Source organism: Mauremys reevesii, linkage group 4 (assembly GCF_016161935.1).
Source record: "Mauremys reevesii isolate NIE-2019 linkage group 4, ASM1616193v1, whole genome shotgun sequence".
NCBI lineage: Eukaryota > Metazoa > Chordata > Testudines > Geoemydidae > Mauremys > Mauremys reevesii.
In genome coordinates this window covers 13,847,810-13,870,116 of record NC_052626.1, presented here as the reverse complement: position 1 = coordinate 13,870,116, position 22,307 = coordinate 13,847,810, and the positions used below count along the sequence as shown (strand labels likewise).

The window sequence follows — 22,307 nt, the reverse complement described above, 5'->3', positions numbered from 1 at the left end:
CCGATGTGAAAATATTAAAAAAAAAACCATATACTGGAGACAAAGCTGATCACCAGTGGGAGAAAACAGTAGGGATTGGTTTTCGGAGGTGCTAATCACCTTCAACTCTAACTGAAGGCTGGGAGCTGTGGGGGGCTCTGCTCTTTTGAAACTCAGGCCTAGAAAGCTAGGCTCCAATCACTCTCACAAAATGCAAAGAAACCCGTGCTAATGTTTACCAGCTAATAGCCCTCACCCGTATTAACGGCCTGTAAAATCTCTCAGTTCCTGCAAGAGCTCCGGTCTTAATACCACTGAATCATGTGGCCACTTGTTATAGCTGCCAGAAAAAACAAAAACCCCACCGGTCCCTATTACTAGATTTTCACTAGACATCAATTTTTATATATAGATATCACACACACACAATTAAAGGCATCACAATGATGGACACAATACATTTTTGTATACACATTCACTAGATCCATCATTGTGATATATGTTGTATATTACAAATTAAAAAAAAAAACAAATAAAAACTTTCCCCCCAGAATTGGCAGAAATCAACACCTTGCTTGCTTCTATCACTTCCTGATAATACTGTTTATCAGCTGAAATAATGGAAGAACATGCAGACTAAAAATTGAGGGGGGGGGGAAATATGCCTGAAGCAAAAAGGAGAAAACTGATTGTGGTTTATTTTGCAAACTACAGCCCATAACATGACATGTACTCCTCCATCCCCCACTTCGTGGTCAATGGGAGTCATAATATAAGGGGGTGGTAAACCTGAGACATCTTTACTTGATGTGATTAAAGAACTCCACAATAAAATGGATAAATTGGAGAATTCAAATAGTATTGACTAGCCATTAAAAAAAAGTGGAGAACAATAGGCTTGATCCAAACCCTATTTAAATAGATGGGAGTCTGCTGACTTTGATGGGCTTTGGATCAGGCCCATCATGTTGAACAACAGTCAAAGGAACAGAACAGAGCAATGGCTGCTAGATCAAGTAGAGAAATAAAAATGTCTAGGAGTTAGCTAATTTGTTATCTCCTGAAAACCAATATCCTTGCAAAAGCAGGTAGAAAATCTTGGAGTTTATGAGTACTAGGAATTCCAAAGAGATGCAATTGATCTATTTGGTTTTATGACAGATTTAATCCATGAACGTTTACCTTAAAAACACAGAAAGCACCCATCATACTTAATGTTGTCCTTTATGCAGGTTTCTCCCCTACCTGAAAGGCTCTCTGACACTGAACATACTCAGGAGATGACTTACTAAGGGGAGAAAATTCAATTGCCTTCCATGTGTTTGTGTAATCTGACAGAGGGAACTGAATCTGCAATCTTTCTGGCATCTGGGATCATATTCCTCACTCCCCTACCCTTGCATACCAACAGTTTCTAAGGAAGCTACCAGTTTTTTGATGGGATGTTCCATTGCCAAGGCATATCTCCAAAGGTCCACATAACGTATGCTATATATAACAGATCTTCAATGAAGTCAAGTCATAAGGCTGCAAGGCACAATGCTTCCATGGGTGAATGCAACAATTAGTGAGAATAACAAATTTAATACTTATTCTTATAACATTAAAGTACAACATATCCTTTTACTTATTCATTTAACTTTTACCTGGAACTTGCTATATACAGATCTCAATAGAAGCAGAGTATCAACAGAACAACCTATGTTAGTCTTAAGCAATATCATAAATGTTTGTAGCAAATTAATAAAAATCAAGGTCATTTGCCGGTATAGGACACTTGAACATTGTAATTTCACAAGTTATAGAGATACACATTTAAGACGATGGAAAATGACTAGCTTGAAATCTCATAGCAGTGCACAAGTTACAAAATGCGTGCTCAGTTTTGTTGTTACCTTAACAAATAGCCATAAATTGTGTGCCTGTCCCTCTAACGTTACAATCAAACTTTTCTTCTTTTAAGTCTACATAAAATGTTAGTGCCTTATGCAACACACTACGATACAAAGTCATTAGATTACAGGATACACAACTCTTTGGCATTATTAAACCAAGTGCCAGATCTCATCACATTTTATGGTCGCTATAACTCAAGTCCAGACTCATTTCTCATTAGCCCCAATTTAACATTTGTGTTCATTGCAGGTCAATGTACAGGCCTCCTAATTAGAAGCAGTGGAGCAGAAAAAGATAACAGAAGTATGTTTAACGTATTGCTTGTGTAAAAATAGAAACTAATACTTACTTACTGGGTCTTACTAAGACTTAGAAGCAAGGGGAAACTGGAACAAGTTCTTTGCTACTGAAGTGCACTTCACTACAGAGACTACTAAGGGTAATGGGACCAGTACTTTAGTTCAATTGTCCTGGATGGCTACCCAGCTGGATGGACATTTGAGAAACAACTTTAGCACATCACGGTGTCTGGGAACTAAAAACTGAAAAAGGCAGGTCCACGGAACGGCATGGAAAAATTGCAAGAGGAAGAAAGTTTTGTTTTTATTTGGGGTTGGGTCTTACTATAAAGCCTGAGTCGTCGTCTTCTCTCCACCCTGCGCCAATCTGCGGAAATTGTTTTTGCTCAAATAAACCTGCCTTTATTACTAGCAAAACGAGGCAAAATATTTTTGGTGAGCAAGGCAGGCTAATTTCTGATCATTTGCTGGAATGGCTTTCACTGTAGCAACTGAAGCATGTACTGATTTCTTCCACCAGAAGAAGAAGAGCTTTAGTGGATCCCTTTTCACTACTGTATTGTAGGATCTCCTACATCCAAGTAACTCATACAAAAACAGAGGAGGAAATTTTCAAAGGCAAAGGGCAGTTAAACACCCAAATCCTATAGAAAGCTAATGGGAGCTAGAAACCTGACTCCACTTTGGGCCTCTGAAAAAATGTCCTCCTAAATACACATAAATAACCCGAGATACGGTTTACAAAGGATAAATACCGAAAACTGACTGCCATCTCGGCTCACCTTTGTGGTATCCAGAAACATACATTTGACCATATTTAAGTGCAATTCAGAGCTGACACACAGGCTCAGTCCCTGAAACTAGTTCTCTGATGTTTCTAGTGAGTGCTGTTTTGGACAATTTCCACAGTGTTCATTACAGATCTTCTCAGCTTTTGATATCTATGTAGAATTCCTCTCGTTTACAGAAAAAACTGAGTTCCAGTTAGCAAATCCTTACTTTCTTCTTAAAACAGGAACTAATGGTCTTGTGTTTTTTCTTTAAACTGGCTCAGCAGTCTTTTGATGAATGTTTGACTCCATTTTTTTTTTAAACATACTATATATAAAAGATTCCACTAAGCGCTCTGTTCACCTAAAGCATTGCTGCAGAATAGTATGGCTGTCTATTGTACCCAATGATGACATCTCAACATCTCATGTGTTTTCTTGTGGCTGATCGGTGAGGAGCAAGGTCGCGAATAGATGACATAGGAATTTGTAGGCTCCCACTGAAGATTTGGCATGACTGTCAGCCCTTCCCCCCCCCACCCAATCAGTATTTCATGTCTGTCTTACTCTCAGTGTCTGCAGTGTTTATTGATAGTTGCTCTCCATTCACGTCTGTCCTTGGCTATGTCTTTGAAGTTGTCAATATTTATGTCGCATGAGTTAAGACTCTACTTAAGGGTGTCTTTTAAAGTGTTTATGCTGATTGCCCTTCCTGCACTTTTCGAGTTTCAGCTCACCATAGAGCATTTTTTGAGGGAGTCTATCACCACCCATTCTGATAAAATGACCTGTCCATCTATGCTGAAATTTGATAATCACTGCCTCAATACTGGTTGTTTCTGTTCCTTTCAAATCTGTTAATATTTATCATTTTGTCTTCCCAGCAGAGCTTTAGAATATAGTGACAACAGCAACATGTGAAAGTTTTCAAGTTGCTTCATGTGTTTGCAGTAAATTGTCTATGTTTCACACCTGTATAAAGGGAAGGCTACTGTTGCTAAACTTATATTGTCAGCAGTTTTGTTGACAGTTTGATGGTGTGCCAGTTGAGTATCCTATGGTGAACTCTTCCAAAAAACCTGGCTTGCTTTTCATATTCTGTTTGATATATTTTGATTCAGGAAACTGCCCCTTGAGATGGTACTGCCAGGGTATGTAAAGTGATTAACATTGTTTAGCTTTGTATCATAGATAGTGATGTTTGGGTGGTGGTAGTGATTGATAGGACTAGTTGAAAAAGGACTTCCACTTTTTCCAGGCTGATGGGGAGTCCAAACTGTTTTAACTTTATGTACATGCTCTTCTGAATGTTATCAGTTGCACACTTAAGAATGGCTGCAAAGGAAAGACCAATGAGGATCAGTGCCAGCAAACAGCCTTGTTTCACCCCATTATATATGAGAAATGATTTAGAGAGAGGTCACCATCTGAGAGCACTTGCCCAGTCATGTCTTCGTAGAGTTAAGGTATGTTCACGAATCTGGTGGGGCAGCCAAACTGTCCTAAAGTTTTCCAGAGGCCATTTTGCTCAGTGTCAATACTATTTTTTAGATCAAGGATTCAGCACAAAGTTCCAGGTTTTGTTCAATGCATTTTTCCGGAATCTTTCTCTCAACGAAAATCTCTGACCTGATTTAAAGCCACATTGGGTGTCATGTAGAAGTTTCTCTGCTACGGTTTCTACAAGAAAAGTAAAATACAAGCAAGGATTTTACCACCTGCAGGGTGATACCCCTGTAGTTGCCACAGTCAGATTTCATACCTTTATTCTTGTATAGTGTAGCTACAACTGCACCTTTGAAATCCTGAGGATTTTTCTTAGTTTCCCAGATATCCTTAATTTTGTACAGATTGTTGACAATTTTGGGTCCTGCAAGTGTATTGTATGCTGTCTTTGCCTGGTGATTTACCTGACATCACTTTTTTTGATAGCTTTTTGCAGTTCTTGAATAGTAGATTACTGGGATATTTCTTCATATATGGGTTGCTGGGTTACTTTCTCTTGCATATGTGGGTTGACACTAGATGGATTGTTGAATAACTCAGTAAAGTGCTGCAGCCATCTGTCAGAGAAGCCTCTCTTGTCCTTGAATAATGTAGATCCATCTGAACTGTTTAGTGGAGCTGCTCCTGATTTCAACTGGCCATAAATGGCCTTCAGGGAGACATAAAACAACTGTGTGTTGTTAGTATTACCGTAATGCTGTATTTATTTGTTCTAGTTTCTTTTTCTACCAGTTGTCTTTTGGAACATGAAACTGCAAAATATACTTCACACGGCCACACAGATTAATTAATTAATTAATTTACTTTTAAAGGAAACATTGGTCTAATTCCTGCTCGCACTGAAGTTAGTGATAAAACTCTCAGTGACTTCAATGAGAACTGGATTAGGCTCCATATTTTTAACCAAACTGGGATTCACCAAAAAAAAAGTGCCATGCCTTTTTTTAAAGTAACACATTCAAAATATTGATCAACGTGGCCATATGAAATGGATTAAAAATTAGTTAACTGATATCTCAAAAGCTGTCAATGGAAAATCACCTATAGTTATCCAATGGGGTGTTTCTAGTTGGATCTTGAAGGATCTGTTTGTGTCCCAGTGCCATTCAATAACTTTTTTCAATTATCTAAAAGAAAATCATTGCTGGTACAAATTTCCAGACAACACAAAAATCACTGGAGTGGTAATAATGATGGGGACAGGTCAGTTAGAGAGACAGATCTGGATCCTTGGTAAGGTGAGCTTTTTTGAATGACATGTATTTTAATACTGCCAATTGCAAGGTTACACATCTAGGAACAAAGAATGTGGATCACCGACTGTATCCTGGAATGCAGCGACACTGAAAAGGACCTAGGAGTAATTGCTGATAACCAACTGAACATGAACTTCCAGTGTGATGCTGTAGCTAAAAGGACCAACCCAATTCTTGGATGCATAAGCAGAGGAATATCAAGTGTAGAAAGGTGGTATTCCATCTATATACAGCATTGAAAAATGGGAGAGGGTTCAGAGAAGAGCAACAAGAATGATTTGATTACTGGAAAACCTGCCTTCTAGTGACAGACTTAAGAAGCTCAGTCCATTTAGTTTATCCAAGAGAGGGTTAAGAGATGACTTGATCACAATCTACAAATACCTAAATGGGGAAATAGATTTCTGATAATAGATGGCTTTTTAATCTAGCAGAAAAAGAAATAATGAGATCCAATGATTGGAAGCTGAAACTAGACAAATTCAGACTAAAAATAAAGGACAATTTTTTTAACAGTACACACTGGAACCACTTGCCTATGAATGTGGTGGATTCTCCATCCCCTGAAAGCTTTAAATCAACACTGGATATTTTTCTAAATAATATACTCTAGCTCCAATAGAACCATACAAATGTAGGGCTGAAAGGGACTTTGAGAGGTCATCAAGTCCAGCCCCATGTACTGAGGCAAGACCAAGTAAACTGAAGCCATCCATGACAGGTCAAAACTGTTCTCTAAAAATCTCCAATGATGGGGATTCCACAATGTCCCTTGGAAGCCTGTTCCAGAGTTTAATTACACTTACAACTAGAAAAATTTCCCAAATATCTAACCTAAATCTCCCTTGCTGCAGATTAAGCCCTTTTTGTCCTTCCCTCAGCAGACATGGAGAACAATTGATCACAGTCCTCTTTATAAGAGCCCTTAACATATTTGAAGACTTATCAGTTGCCGCCTTCATCTTCTTTTCTCAAGACTAAACATGCCCAGGTTTTTTTTAAATTTTCCCTCAGAGGTCAGGTTTTCTAAACCGTTGTCAATTTTGTTGGTGTCCTCTGGACTCTCCAATTTGTCCACCTATTTCCTAAAGCATGGTGCCCAGAAATGGACACAGTACTCCAGCTGAGGCCTCACCAAAGACGAGTAGAACAGAACAGTTACCTCCCATGTCTTACATACATTTCTATTAATTTGTCCCAGAATATTAGCCTTTTTCCCCAACTGCATGACATTGTTGACCCATATTCAATCTGTGATCCACTAGAATCCCCAGGTCCTTTTCAGCAGTACTATCACCTGGCCAGTTCTTCCCCACTGTGTGGTTGTACATTTGGTTCCTCCTTCCTAAGTGAAGTACTTCGAACTTGTCTTCATCTTTCAATTCATCTTGTTGATTTCAGATCAACTCTCTAATTTGTCAGTGTTGCTTAGAATTCTAATCCTGTCCTCCAAAGTGCTTGCTACCCTCCCAGTATGGTGCCATCTGCAAATTCTATAAGTACACTTTCCACTCATTATCCAAGTCATTAATGACAACATTGAATACTACCAGACATAGGCGTGACCCTGCAGAACCCCACTAGATATGCCTTCCCAGACTGAGAGAATCATTGATAACTACTCTGAGTATGGTCTTTCAACCATTTTTGCACCCATTTTCTCATAATTTCATCTAGATCACATCTCCCTAGTTAGTTTATCAGGATATTTTATGGGACTTAGGGATGTAAAAGGTTAACCAGCCTTAACTGTTAACCCCCTCACCCCCCCGCCAGCTGGAGGGACCCCAGCCCTGGCCGAGAGTGACCCCAGCCGGACCGCTGACCCCAGCCCCAACGAGCTGGAGCAACCTTAGTTAACCGGTTAAACAATATAATTTTAATAGTTTAAATGGTTAACTTTTAACACAATATTTACATCCCCAAAGGGACTGTGTCAAAAAGCTTACTAAAAAATATCAAGATATGCCAAGTCTCCTGCTTCGCTCCAAACATTAGGCCAGTAACTCCGTGAATGAAGGAAATCAGATTGGTTTGGCATGTTTGTTCTTGACAAATCCATGCTCACTATTCCTTATAACCCTATCATCTATCGGTGCTTACAAACGGATTGCTTAATATTTGTTCCAGTATTCTTCCAGGTACTGAAGACAGACCAACTGGTCTAGAATTCTCTGGATCCTCTTAGACCTATCTTTAAAAAGGGGAACAATGTTTAGCTTTCTCCAGTCCTCTGGGGCCTATCCTGTCATCCAGGAATTCTCAGAGATAATTGTTAACGGAAGTTATGGGCCTGAGGCAGAAATTACTGGGTGAGGTTCTACAGCAGGGGTGGGCAAACTTTTTGGCCCGAGGGCCACATCTGGGTATGGAAATTGTATGGTGGGCCAGGAATGCTCACAAAATTGTGGGTTGGGGTGCGGGCTCTAGGGTGGGGCCAGATGTGAGAAGTTCAGGGTGCAGGAGGGGGCACCGGGCTGAGGCACGGGGTAGGGGCACGGGAGGGGGCCGGGGTGCAGGCTCTGGGAGGCACTTACCTCAAGCAGCTCCCAGAAGCAGCAGCATGTCCCCACTCCGGCTCCTACATGGAGGCACAGCCAGGCGGCTCTGCACACTGCCCTGTCCACAGGCACTTGGGGCGGGGGCAGGGGGTGAAGCCCCTACACATAGCAGCCAGAGAGGGGACATGCAACTGCTTCCGGGAGCCACGCAGAGTGGGGCAAGCCCCTTAACCTGCTCCCTGGCTGGAGTGCCAGAGCGGGACAAGCCCCAGACCCCGCTCCCCAGCGAGAGCTCGAGGGCCAAATTAAAACATCTGGAGGGCTGGATGCGGCCACCGGGCCGTAGTTTGCCCACTCCTGTTCTATAACCTGTGTTATGCAGGAAGTCACACTAGATCATCATAATGATCCCCTCTGGCCTTAAAATGTATGACTGTATAAAGTATTTATATTTGCATATATCTATTCTTTTATCTCCACTAACTTCCACTCACTGACTACTGTCAGGCATAAAATTTGTTAATGCAAATGAACAGTTACAGAAAATCACAGGAGTTGATCAATAATGGCTTCCTACAATACTTTTATAAGGTCATTCTACAGTGTTGAAGAAGAGGGATCATGATAAAGGGAAGGGCAATCTAGAGAATAGAGAGAGTCGATCTACTAACCTGGAAGGATTTGATGCTCAATTTATAGATCCCTAAAAGCTTGTATTGAATAAAACTTGCAATATTGACTCAGGGTAAAATTTTCAAAAGCACTAAGTAATTTAGGAACCTAAGTTCCATTGAAAGTTAATGGACATGTTTGTAATATCCAATTTTCAGACAGTAAAAATTTCAAAGCACCTGTTACAAACATGTCCACCAACAGGACTGACAATGTTTCAATAGCCAAAAACATGTTTTCTAAGAGAATTAACCCTTCTGGTTGAAATTGTCGGCTTGACTCATCAAAATGCAGAGGGCTAGCACCTAAGATCATGCCCACGAGTATCATCAGAATTATAAAATATTGTGCAAGACAGAACCACAGCCTCCTCTTAGGGAGAAGGTTGAAACAATTAATAGATCTTTTGAATTCCCCCCCTTTTTTTTCTTCCAAGATTTGCAGACTACACTGGAGTTTTTGTCTCAGAAGATGAAAAGCATTTACAATTCTCTCTCCTTTCTACAAATGTCCCTGCAGACCCAGCTTCAGATCCAGTCTCTGGTCACAAGTAAAAATATGTTTTATGGTCTCATCCTAGTCCTCGTCTTTAAACATCAGGTAGCCACTATAACATTTGGTATAAATGTCATTGCTCCACCGTCACTTACGCATTTAATGAATGCTAAGTAGTGAGTGAGCAGCCACTGTATACATAGAACAAAATTACCCAACATGGTAGGTCCCTGTCCCCATAGGGGCCTTTCTGAAATTCCACAACTGTGTGCCATTGCAAACACCCTGCTCTACCCGAGCTAGTCTGGTCTTTACCAATAATTCTAACCTTTGCTGCAAGGATGAGCCCCCCCACCGATGTCAGTAGAACTTAGCTGGTATTCCCCTACCAATAAAGCTTGCAACCAGAGCTCAACATAGTACATTCAGGTCAAAATGTCAGCTTCTATACACGAGAGGTGTACGCCATATGGATACGTGAGTTCAGGGCAGTCATAGGCAATGTCCTCGTGCTTCAGTGTCTGGACCCCAGCAGATCTTCTTTCATGCTGCCCCCCATGCCTTGGGCAACCTTCTTAACAAAATAAGTGCTGTCTCTCTCCCTCGCTTCTTCCACCGATCCTTTTGGTAGAGTAAACTTTCAAAAGCACAAAAGTGATTCAGCAGCCTAAGTCCCATTTTCAAGAGCGACAGACAGTCTCCAGTGAGACTAAGGAATTTAAATCCTGTTAGTGGCTTAAGTCCCTTTGGAAACGTTCTTTGGAAACATTCTTTGGAAAGTTTATGCTTTGGCTACTCACTCACCTGATCTGTTTTTCTGGGTCAGGTTGCGTCGGTGTTAGATTGTACCATCTCCAGGGCAGGAGCCATGCCTTAGTCCATAGTTTGCACAGCACTTGGTGCATGTTTAGCCTACATCCATATTTAATTATGAATCAGCAGCCATGGCAAAGACTTATTACCCTACACAGTGATGTTCATCGATAAAACAATCTTAGTGGGAATAATATTTGTTCTATTGTTCAAAATCAGGAGGGCTGGGCTGCTTTCAACACACGTCCACGAGAAGCCAAATCCTCCCTCTACTGCCCAGCCCAAGCATTTGGGCTTGGCATGGGGGGAAAGGAGCAGCAGAGCAGAGATAGGAATATGACTGCCTTATGATGCTCCCCATACCTCACTGTGGTTGGGTATTCACGTAGAAGCATATTACTTGCCACAGAGGATGTCTCTGGGCTGCATACCTGTTATAGCTTCTCTCCCCTTCCCCAAGTCCTGTGCTCTCCTAAAGCAATGCAGCAGCACCAGTGCAGCTGCCACACGACCTGCCATGGTGGTGAAGGAGGATTTGCCTTTGGGAGTCCTCCTCCCACATCTCGTTACTACTTTTCTGGGAACATCTGGCTTATTTAGCAGAGTAAAACTAAAATCCATGGAAGCACCTCACTAACAAAAGGTGCAATTAATGTATGTGGGTGAGAGGGGCAAGTAGGTTTATTTAGACATCATTTTTTGTTTCTATATTTACAAAAATAAGTTGCTAAATTTAGACAGATTTCTTGCCCAGTGGGTTGTAGGGTGTCCAGGCTGTTTGATGTTTTACAGCCTCTCCTTTATTTGTAGTTCTTGCTTTACCTATTGTTTTTGCTTTCCTAAGGCAGCTGGCTGCTGAAACACTGTTATAAAACCAGGCTGCAAACATTTAGTGGTGTTGCCATTTCAAACACAAGGCTCAGCTGTAACAGCTGTGAGGCAAGGTTATGCTGTTTCAGCTGCTGGATCCCACAGAAAGGGCAAAAAATGCTGAATAAAAACAAAATATAAAAACACGAATCAACAAGACTGTGGGCTTTGCAGTTGATCACCATCCATTGGTGAGGCCCCAAATTCAGTAAGCACTATCCTATGGACAACAGTACAAGCCTCTGTTGGAACTTCCATCTATCTTAGGCACTTATCAATTTCCATTTCCGTAGTATCTGAACGCCTCACCTCTTTTTTGGTGCATTTACCCTCACAACAGGGCGGAAAGTCCTATTATCCCCATTTAACAGATGGGGAACTGAAGCAAAATGAGGCTAGGGCCATGTCTACCACTATATACAATATATATATATATATATATCCCAGTATACAATGCCAGCAAAGCACTTCTAGTGAGGACGCAGCTTGTACCACAAAAGCTGCACTTCTACCAGCAGAGCTTATTCCATATGCTCCCGAGTGAAACGAGCTATATTGGTAAAAGTGCAGTTTTGCCAGTATACCTGCATCTACACACTAGAGGCTTTTGCAAGCACAGCTCTGTTGGTCAGGGATTCATACCTCTTCACCCCCCCACCTCCCCAGACCAACATAACCATCATGCCAGCAGAGGTCTGTAATGTAGATATGGCCTAACCGACTTACTCCAGGTCACCCAGGAAGTCTCATGAGGCAGTGAATTGAACCGGGGCCTCCTGAGTCCCAGACTACTGCTCTAACCATTCTTCTTACTTGTGCTGTTGGACTCCTTGAGAAAGGAGTCAAACACAGCGGTGAGTTCCTTTACTGTTTATGAGCCAGACCATGCCATCCTTTCTGACACTGAGTAGTACTATACTCCACAAACAGTCCCACTGACATGCACGGAAGTACTTCAGGAGTAAGGTCGTACTCCATGAGAGCAAGAGTGGCACAATCAGGCCTACGATAAAGTGACTCACGCATCGGTTTGCTGCCTTGTGGCTGGATGTGGCGTTATTAGGATTTTCCTCTCCCTAGCCTTGCTGCCCCACTGCTCAGGTCTGCTGTTGGCCCTCTCTCTGTACCTTGGCCCTCGGCCCAGGTCACTGTCGTGTCTCATCCCTTTCAGCATATGTCAGAGTCCAGGCTGGTAACAGTCTGGCAGCCTTGTTTCAAGCTCCAACAGCACACCCAGGCCCACTAGGCCTTATGACCCGTGTCTGGAGCTTTCCCCAGGCCTTATAGGAAACCCAGTCCCTCCCTCCAGCCAGGGCCCAGGAGCACATGGCTAATGTCTGCATGTTCCAACCTCCTTTTCTGTCCCTGGGCTTCTTCCTATGGCAGCCTGCCTCTATGCCTTCTTCCCTATCTCCCAGAGGAACAGTTACAAAGGAAAGGCAGAACACAAAAATAGTTCGAATGTGCCCTGGCCTCCCTCCTCTCAGGAGATCCCTGCCAAGCTGTACCTGACTCAGCATCTTCAGGGCTATAGTGCAGCGTTCACAGGAAGCCTCTGCTAGCTGTGTCCTCTGCGGTGTTCTTTCCTCGGGGCTAGTGGGGAGAGGTCTGTCCATCTCTTAGGACTTGGCTTCTCCCCCAAGATTGGCATGCCTTGCAGGTGCAGAGGTGGGGAGGGGCTGCCTGAGCCAAAAGCTGCTCTTTACCTCTTCTTGCCTGGTGTGGGGTTGGTACATCCTGTGACATGGCCCTGTGTAGTACTCATCTCTAAAAGAATTTGCTACCACAGCTCACAAAGTAATTTTCTCAGGAGATAAGTCTCCTACCACGAGGTAAAAGCCTATTCTTCTTTTCTTTTTGGGCCAGATTCTGATCTTAAGTACACAGCAGAGATCCTGTAAAACCAGCTACTGTGCATGTGTACATAAAAGGCAGCTGATCTTACCAGATAGCTCAAGATTTTGCAACACTGGTTTGTGTTGTGAAACACAGACAAGTCAACCAGCAGGCAACAGCACCTGAGAAAGCCCTGATCTCTAACAACTTGGCTGAAGTACTATTCCAGTAGCCAAAGAGCCTGCAGTCTCAACCTGTCGGCACGCTCATTGAGACTCCCTGTGACATAGGGAGCTGCAGCAACCATATTCCTTTTTTCCACCTAGCATATGAATGGTCTCTACCGAGTTGGGTGCTCCTGCCCAACTCCATATTCTGAGTGCTATAAGTATATGCATTGCTGTACAACGTGTGAATTGCAACAAACAAAAAACAGTCTCTGACCCAAAGAGCTTAATCTGAGAGTGGGATTTTTGAAAGCACTAAGTGCTGGCCTCTCTCTGCTCCCATCAAATCTATGTTAAAACTCTCACTGACATCAGTGGGAGCAGAGTTAGGCCAATGCTGAAGGTTTTTTGGTTGTTTTTTTAAATCTCATCCTAACAGCCCAAGTGAGCGCAATACCAATCCTTTGGAACAGTGTTTTGTTGTTTTATGGAACAAGTGGGGTTCCTAGAGCTGTAAGAAGAAGGAAAGGAAGGGAACTTGGCATATATTAAACGGGCGGCTGTAAGAGTGGTCTGAAGGAATGTATGAAAGTTGGGGATGAGTGAAGTTGTTGCATTGCACTAACACTGTCGTCTCCAGGGCCTGCTACATATTGCTCAACATTTTAGCCAGTTGATGCTTTTTCAAGTTCCCATTTTGGACCAGCGACTTTGGCAAGACAGATTCCTTCATCTGAGCGCTCATCAGATTGGAACAGTCACAGGTTTCCCTAACAGCACATCTTCTTTCAGGCAGCCCGTTGTAAGGGCTGGATGACTTGTGCCAGTATGGTAGAGGCAGGATAGAGGTAAGGTACATAGTTTCCACCTTGATAATCCCAGATAAGGAGCAGGAAGAGTTATATATATATGTCTCATGTAAACTAAGGCCCATGGGATTGTTTTCAACCAAGAAACCAAGAGGCCTAGGAGATGTCCAATGGACTCCCTGGGGTTGGAGAAGGACTGAGCCAACTGCTACAAATCCATGACAGTCTCTTAAATACATCCTCCAGTATTTTATCCACTGAATCTCAAGATGCCATTATCCTCTGCTGGGACTATTTTTCTTTTGGTGAGAGAAGAAAAGGAGGCAGCCACCCAAGGGGCTAAGAAAAATGTAGGGGGCTGTTTACCATTTACAGTTTAAGGCTAAGTCTATTAACAAACCTCACATTTGTGGGATCTTCCATTCCAAATTAACTATGCACAGAAGTGAAACTGGAATAGGATCCCCCATGTTCTTCCTCATTTTGAGATCACCTTGGTATCCAGATTCCCCCCCCCACACACACACACACGATTTAAAGTGAAGTGAATCAAGATAATCAGAGTCGAATAGTTTGCCCAATCCATTAGCGCCTGAATGTGCATTCTCAGCTTAGGGAAGAGGAGGTTCCCCCTTCCTGCTGTTAGAAGAGGGATGTAGTTTATTTGGGTTTATTCCTATGCTTCCCTCTGTCTTTGTACCTTCTTGAGGAGCGAGAGACAGGAGATAAAGGCAGTGGCCAGGGTCCATCTTCTGAAGTCTCCTCTGAAGGTGATGTAGATGGAAAAAGTGGTAGGGAGTAGAGGAAGTGCATGAACAGCCTTTTCTGCGCAGAGCAGGTGACACGGGGGCACAGAACTGCTACAGAACTGGGGTATAGTGGCCTCTTAGGCAAAAATTCTCAAGTTACAAAGTATGACTGTGCTGATAAAATGCCTGTAAGAAACAGTCCAAGTTCCTTAAGGTCAGGCTGACGTACCTGAGAATGGAGGAGTCATGGAGGTTCCTGAGTGGAGAGAGAAAAGATTTATCATACCAGACCCTAAGTCCCTTGGAGAAATCTCCAGACAAAAAGGTGTTCAAGAGACTCTTGAGAGGAGGGGAGATCACCTGCTTTGGAGCAGGGACAGAGCAATCTCTTCTACAGGGCCAGCCACTTCACGTGTAGTTTCCTGCACAGCTCTGTTGGTCATGCATGTCTGCCTTGCCAGATAGGCTTGCCTACCATTTTGGAGTGAGAAAGCTTAACATGCTGTGAGCCTCAACAGTCTAGGCCGAGCTGCAGTGGTGGCCTTGCAAGGCGTGTGAGCAGGCCCAACTGAGCCACGTTCACCCTATAAACAACTGAGGGCAGAGAAGGTCGTTTTCTAAATGTTTGTACAGTGCCTAGCACAAAGGGGCCCCAACCTGGCTGACCTCTAGGCATCACTATCATATAAATCTTAAGTAATACTCATCCCCAGGTGGATGTGCACTGTGTCTGCAGCCACCTATGAGGACGGGGGGGTGGGGGGAAGGAAATAAAGGAACTAGAGAGAAGTTTACCTACTAATCCCACCAAGCCCCGTTACCCCCATGTTTTCCAGTTCTTTAGAGAAAGGGCAGCTAGAGAATAAGCTCATAAAAGCAGCATATTAGAGCCATAGACTATGCTCCTATCGTGGACAGAGCGAGAGCTTTGCTGCTTAGGGAAAATATCTTCACTGGGACTCCAGCTGACTGGTCCTCTAGAAAACGCTTTCCCTGTGGCAACTCCAGATCGAGTAGTAATGAAATAAATGTTACTGAATAATAAATTAGTTTGATTTTTTGTGGAAACATGTCAAATGTAGAAAAATACTACTACCTTCAGCACGAAAGTAACTCAAGTGTGTAGAAAATATATTACATCAACTCTAAGAAGAAATCTAATCCTGTAATGTTTTCAGGATCACACTTTGTTCAGACACTCATTTGAATTACTATCAAGCTATTTTTAAATAAATCTCTTCTACCGAAGAAAATATCAATAAATTAAAATTCTTTTTTAAACTAATGAATTTCCTCTTTTGCAAAGCAATTTGTTTAGCTAATGGAAAGGTTTCCAAGGTAGCGTACACTTTCAGATTACATACATCAATAATTGCTAAGACTGAAAAAAGACAAACAAACCTAACAATGTTTGAATTAAAGAAAAATATAAGAAATTCTGCTTAAAAAGATAAACAACTTATTTTTTCTTAAAGAAAAAAATATGTATGCACACCTGCTGTTCTCCTATCAATTTGAGCAGGAAACCATTTTACCACTGCATCATAAGTAGAAGAAAAGTACTTATTAAAACATTAATCACAGTCCATTATATTCTGACTCACTGCCAAAAGTTCCCATTACATCACTGAAAATATCTATTAACCAAAACCTGATTCTGACAAGTTACAGAAGCGTAGTGTTTAGCCTTTAGTAATGTAAAAGTCTGTTTTAAAAGAACAGTCACACAATTGATTTTGCAGTTGCAAGCAAGTATAATTAATTGTTTTTCTGACATTTATTACTGCAAGGGGGTTGATTTAACTGGTGTTTCTACTGTAAAATTATTCAAAAATTATTTCAAACTTAACTCACCTTTATTAAACACATTTATTGTGATGGTATTAAATACCCAGGGATGGCTAAACAATTTTAAAATGTGCTGGATATACTACTACTATGTAAAACTGTATTGTCTTGTGTAAATATGGGCCTTATTTAGAACTGTGTCTCACAGGAAATTATGCCAAATGAAAACCATCCCCCCTTTTCCACTCCCACTGCATAGGATTTATGTTTTTACATTTAAAACCATTTAGGTAAAGAAACAAAAACATGGTAGCATTACCTTCAAGCCTGAGCAATAGCTAATCTGTGAAGTCGGAGTATGTTCAAGTCATTATTTCATTATTAGAAACACAGCCTGACTGGAGTATTTTTATTCTGAAGCCAGGAAAACCAACATCTCAATATTTTTTTGCAAGCCCAAATCTTCACTGTTGGTTTATGTAAAGTATCTTTAAAAATATTATTGCCTTTGTTTTAAAAATAGAAGCCTAAAATTTGGTTCTGAACTTTATATATAAGGCTGCATGTCTGTCATGGAAGTCGCGGAAGTCACGGATTCCGGGACTTTCCATGACTTCTGCAGTGAACGGTGTGGCTGACCCCAGGGCCGCCCAAGCAGTTGGCCCCGGGTGACAGCCACGCTGGCTGCTGCTCGGGCGACCCTGGGGCCAGCCGCGTCAGCCACTGCTTGGGTGGCCCCGGGGACTGCCTGAGCATCAGTTGGTGTGGCTGGCCCCGGGGACTGGCCGGAACAGCGGCCTCAGGGGCAGCCAGATCAGCGCCTGCTCGGCAGCCCCCAGCTGCTAGCCCTGGGGACCATCAGAGCAGATGCTGGTGGCCTGCAGACAGCCTGAGCAGTGGCCGATGGGGCTGGCCCCAGGGGGCCCCCCAGAATATCAGCCCCCCTGGGACCCCCAACCTAAGATTTAATCAGAGGTATTTATAGTAAAGGTCATGGACAGTTTATGGGCTGTGAATTTCTGTTTATTGCCTGTGACCTGTCCATGACTTTTACTAAAAATGCCCATGACTAAACCGTAGCCTTATTTATATATAGATAGCTAAGCACCCAACCCTGCGAAGACTTACTAGTCTGCTTCACTTTATACGAGAAGTTCCACTTGAAGTCAAAGTCACAGTGCATAAAGTGAAGCACACACAAGTCCCTGCAGGATCAGGGCCTAAATAAGTGACCTACTTTTCCAAAGTTATGAGCCCCTAACAGCTCCCGTAGTGGTCTATATGCTTAGGACTAAAAGCCCTAGAGACCCAATCCTTATGAGCTACCATTAATTTGCACAAATATTTACTAGGCCCTGATCCTGCAAATACTGATGCAGGAGATACATAAATTAAACATGTGGACTTCCATGTCTCAGGATCAGTTTTTTTTAAATTAAAAACTTATGAATACAGAACGCCAACAAAAACAGCTCATTCCTTTACATCTGTTTTCCTTCCATTTAGACATATCTGGACATCCAAAACTTAAAGCAATTGTGTCCAAGCTAATAATCACGTTGCTGTTCCTTGGACAAATTAAAGTTTCTGAAAGGTCTTCAATTTTTTTTTATCCTAAAACAAACAAACAAACAAACAAACAAAAAAAAACCCACACTCATGCTCAGTCACCAAAATAGCTCAACACACTCACCCGGCCACCTCCAGATCCTCCCTTTCCAACGGCCCCTCCCCCACAATCCAATTTTAGTTTTTAATAAGAAAAACTATAAGCCTGATCCTCAAAAATCTCTTCATTGACTTCAAGTGAGATTCTTTCTAGGAAGAGACTATTTCAGGAAGCTTGCTGCCCAAGGGTGGGCCAGCAAAGCCACTTCAATCTCTTGGTCCATTTCGAACTTTGGGAACAAATCCCATTTGGAAGGCTGTGGTCTCCGCCACTACTGCATCTATTTCTGGAATCCAGGCCAAGAAGTTGCACTGTTTCTACAATTTTAAAGAACTCATTACTTCTGTTAAGGTGCCTTCAATTCACTGGCTGCTCCGATTCTGATTTGATCAATTTCTCTACAGTTACATTAATAATAGCCAAGATGCTTTGTTGGGTTTCTGCTCAAAAGAAAATAAATATACTGTCATTGGGGCTGTTGGAGTCTGGATCAGGAGAAGCCTCTAAACAAGAGTTGTGGCAACTCATCAGATCTTTGTTTCATAGTGAATAGGATGTGGGCAAGTCTTTCCTATCCATTCTCCTCCAGTGTTTCTGAATCTGGATCCAATACTCCCCTTCTTCCAGGAGCGAAGTCTCTCTGTCTGAGAACATCGTACCTCATCAGTTTCTTGGACCTCTTCGCTGTATTCTTGCAACTTCCTAGATTTCTTGCATGACCTGGAGAGGGAGGAACTGGGTCATTCAGAACAGGCTGCTCCTTCCCTTCAGCTTTTTAGTTAATTTTTTAGCCCTGTGGAAACTCTGGTGGTGTCTAGGCTGGATGACAGGGCAGACTGCCTGGATAGGCCAGGGTGGAGAGGACAACACACTGCTGTGAACATCCATCTAAGTGCCTCTTGTGGTCTGTTGGGGAGGCCAAGGTTCTGAGCAGGAGCAAGAGGAGGTAGTTCTCCAGTGGTACTTGGTATGTTGTTGGGCTGTGCCTTCCCATGCTCTGAAGGACCATTATCAGACTGACTCAGTTCCTTACTCTTCTTACAGCCATGATGCCACTGTAATGTTGATACTACTGGGTTTGAATAGCATTATTTGTGGCTGTGTGCCAGAAACAACAACGGAAGCTGGAGAAGGATCCTCTGAAGACATTTGGACTCTCCGGTTCCTGGGGGAAGGGGAGAAAAGGGGCGGGGGCAAGGAAGGCTGCCATTCCATGTGGAACATAATCAGGAATTAGCCCTAGCCATAATCTTGATACCAGCAGTACAATTCCCAATGCAGAGGCCTGCTGCATTGTGGGGAGACAGAAGAGAGAAAGAATTAAGAAGGGCAAGGCAAGGGGGAGAGAAAGGGGAGATTGAAAAGGTAAAATTCCATGAAAAGGTAGAAAGTTATGGAAGCTTTAAAACTGCATGCACAGGTCCCACAAAGGCAAGATCTTCTGACCAGGAAATCAAGGAGCGGGGCTCCTCACCCAGTCCCGACACTGAGCAAGAAGTACCACAAGTAACCATCCCTCGGGTATGTCAAAATGGAGGGAGAACTTTGGTTTTGGAGGGTAACAGATCTGGGAGAACTCAGTACATTGGACCCTAAACCTTCCTAATGCTAATATGAATGAGCCCCTTAGAGCCAGGCTCTCTATCACATAGGCGGCACACAACCCCCGAAGAGACATCTCCACCTGCTCCACTGCTCTGCACAGCACAACTGCACTCCTGAAGGGGAAGCTTTGACACCTGCGAAGACAAGAGCAGGATTTGCCCCTTAGTGAGCCCAATAATAAAGCCAAAATGTGAATCATGGCTTTTTGAAGCCCGTTTAATATTTATCGCTATTTACCATTTTAATTTTTTAGTGCAGTTTACTCAACACTCCTCTTCTCTCAAAGGTCGGTGCTGAATTTTAATTTATATATAAATATACACACATTTAATAAACATCATGATTTAGTATTCTGCAAGCCCACACTACAAAAGACTGTTCTGGAATAAATGGTATAATTACATTTCCTACAGTGACCTTGTAATCTCTTGAGTATTTACTCTAGACTAAACAGCCTTATTCAGCTGCCCTGTGTCTGATTGTCGATGAAAGAAGCTTGTTTGACAACTGCTTCGAGCAGAAACATATTTTTTCCATGATTGCATAAAAAAGGTAAAAAAAAAAAACAACAACATTACCAGACTAGTATTCCAAGCACAGAGGTTCATGTTAGATCGATGAGTTAATTCTGAAGCCAAACGCCAACAAAAACAATTACTATGGACATTCTGCTGTCATGACCAGCTTTTGAGGTTAATTTAGTGGTACATATACAACTGCCGCCAACTTTAAATATAAGTAACTACATGGTGTACGCAGGCTTCCCTTCTTGTTTCTTGATACATTTTCCATTTTCTTTGCTTTTATAACTCTCCCGAGACCCTTTACAGTTACAGAACCCACACTATGCCCACAGGTGGGCAGGCAGGAAGTAAAACTCTGTTTCAAAAGCAGTCCACTATTAATATATTCAATTTCTAATGACCTTGACAGAAGAGCTCCATGCAAAACACCATTTGAAATGTTCATATGATATTTTTGCCAAAAAGTCGATTTCTTAAACAGTAAGACTTCAGACATACTACAGGCTGATTTCCATTCAGCTGAAAAAACCAGCACTTATCTGCCTCTCCCGTATAAACCCTCAGCATTCCAAACCCTTATAACAAAACCTGCAGGATTTCAAGTAGTATGTTAAAGCAATAAAACCAGCTCCTAAATCAGCTCAAAATTAACATTGTTTATGAATTGCTATACCTTCCCTTCCCATTCGATTCTGAAGAAGGAAATGCACTAGTTACTCTATTGCATATCCAATATATAAAATATAGCATGCGGGTGAACTGTTTTCTTCACAAGTCTTTATTCAAAGCTGCTCACTGCAAAGTGTGTACAAGTAGGTTTGTTGTTTTTTTTAAAGTGCGGATACACTGCATAGAAAGGTGTCCAGATACAGTTATGTCCTCAACGCATAAATACTCCACCTCCTACCTGCCAATTCTCATTTATCGGCCGCCAGATTCAACGCTTAATGAAGTCAATCAGAATCTTTCCACTGACTTCAAAGGGATTTGTATAAGGCTCTAGGACAGGAAACTTGTTGGAAATCAGAATGTGTGCCCTGCTAGCCAACAGAATTCCTATAAGAATAAAGGGACAGCAACTGCAAAGTATACGTTGCAAATCAGACCTTCCTTACCATTACTCAGTATTTCGGCTCTCTGATGACTGAGCTTGCTAAGAAACTATATTCCGGAAGCAGAATGAACTTAGTGTTCAGAATCAATGGGCCAAAACAGATCAACTTGGAGAGCCACACATTCAAGCTTTTCTCCTTTCGTAAGGCTCAAAAAATATCTGTATTCCCCTGTCGGAAGACAGCTGATGTGAAAAATCATCTGTTACAATTTTTGGAATTCGGAGGCCCTGGTACCCCTTCCAATCGATTCTGTTATTTTATTGGAAATTAATGCAGAGACTCAGGTTAAGCAACTGACTTGATTGAGAAGCAGACTAACAAGGATTTTAAAACAGCTCAAAGACGATCATTACTATCACCTCTTTAAAAATCACTCTGATTGACAGCTAAGAAATTATATTAGTCATTTCAAAACAAAAGTTCCAGAACACTACATATGTTTCAAATTATGCTACAAACATTGCACAACAAAGAAACATGCCCATGCTTTCTACTTGAAATGAAGGTTACAAATGAAAAGCTACTGCAGTTGTAACAGAGCTGAAAAATAGCCTTGTCCTCATTTGAAATTTGAAATAATTGAACTGTTCTGAACTAGAAAAAAAAAAGAAAAAAAAAAAGAAGGAATCAACCCCGTTGTTACATTTACAAAAAAATCTACTTGCTTTACTCATGTGAGAAATCCCACAGAAGCCCAATCTTGTTTCAATACTTATTGTTTGCTCTTAAAACATCATTTTGTTTATGTTTATCTTTTAAAAGTGCTAATGAGATATTATCTGTCACAATGGCAGTTCACCTACCAAAAAAAAAAAAAAAAAGGAATGGCCTTACTTGACCACTGCTCTAAATAATGTGGTTATATTTGAAAACAAATGGCTAGATAAAGGGAAATCATATTTTTTTCAAAACACATTTAAATCTTTGAATCTACTGTCAGCTTAATTTTCCATGATTCAAATATATTTACCCAGGATGCCTTTAGAGA

The 22,307-nt window shown here is 41.9% G+C and overlaps 1 protein-coding gene across 2 annotated transcripts in view; it reads right to left on the bottom strand.

Moving 5' to 3' along the window:
* The window catches only part of MNAT1 (MNAT1 component of CDK activating kinase), a 184,194-nt gene that overhangs the window by 28,011 nt on the left and 133,876 nt on the right, over positions 1–22,307 (bottom strand). The window contains exon 9 of one of the 2 annotated variants that reach the window (XM_039537739.1): positions 19,760–19,814. The exons of the other annotated variant lie outside the window; for it this stretch is intronic. Within the exon in view, the coding sequence (XP_039393673.1) occupies positions 19,760–19,814 (55 nt within the window). The remainder of the gene's footprint in view (positions 1–19,759; positions 19,815–22,307) is intronic. 2 annotated transcript variants of the gene reach the window in all.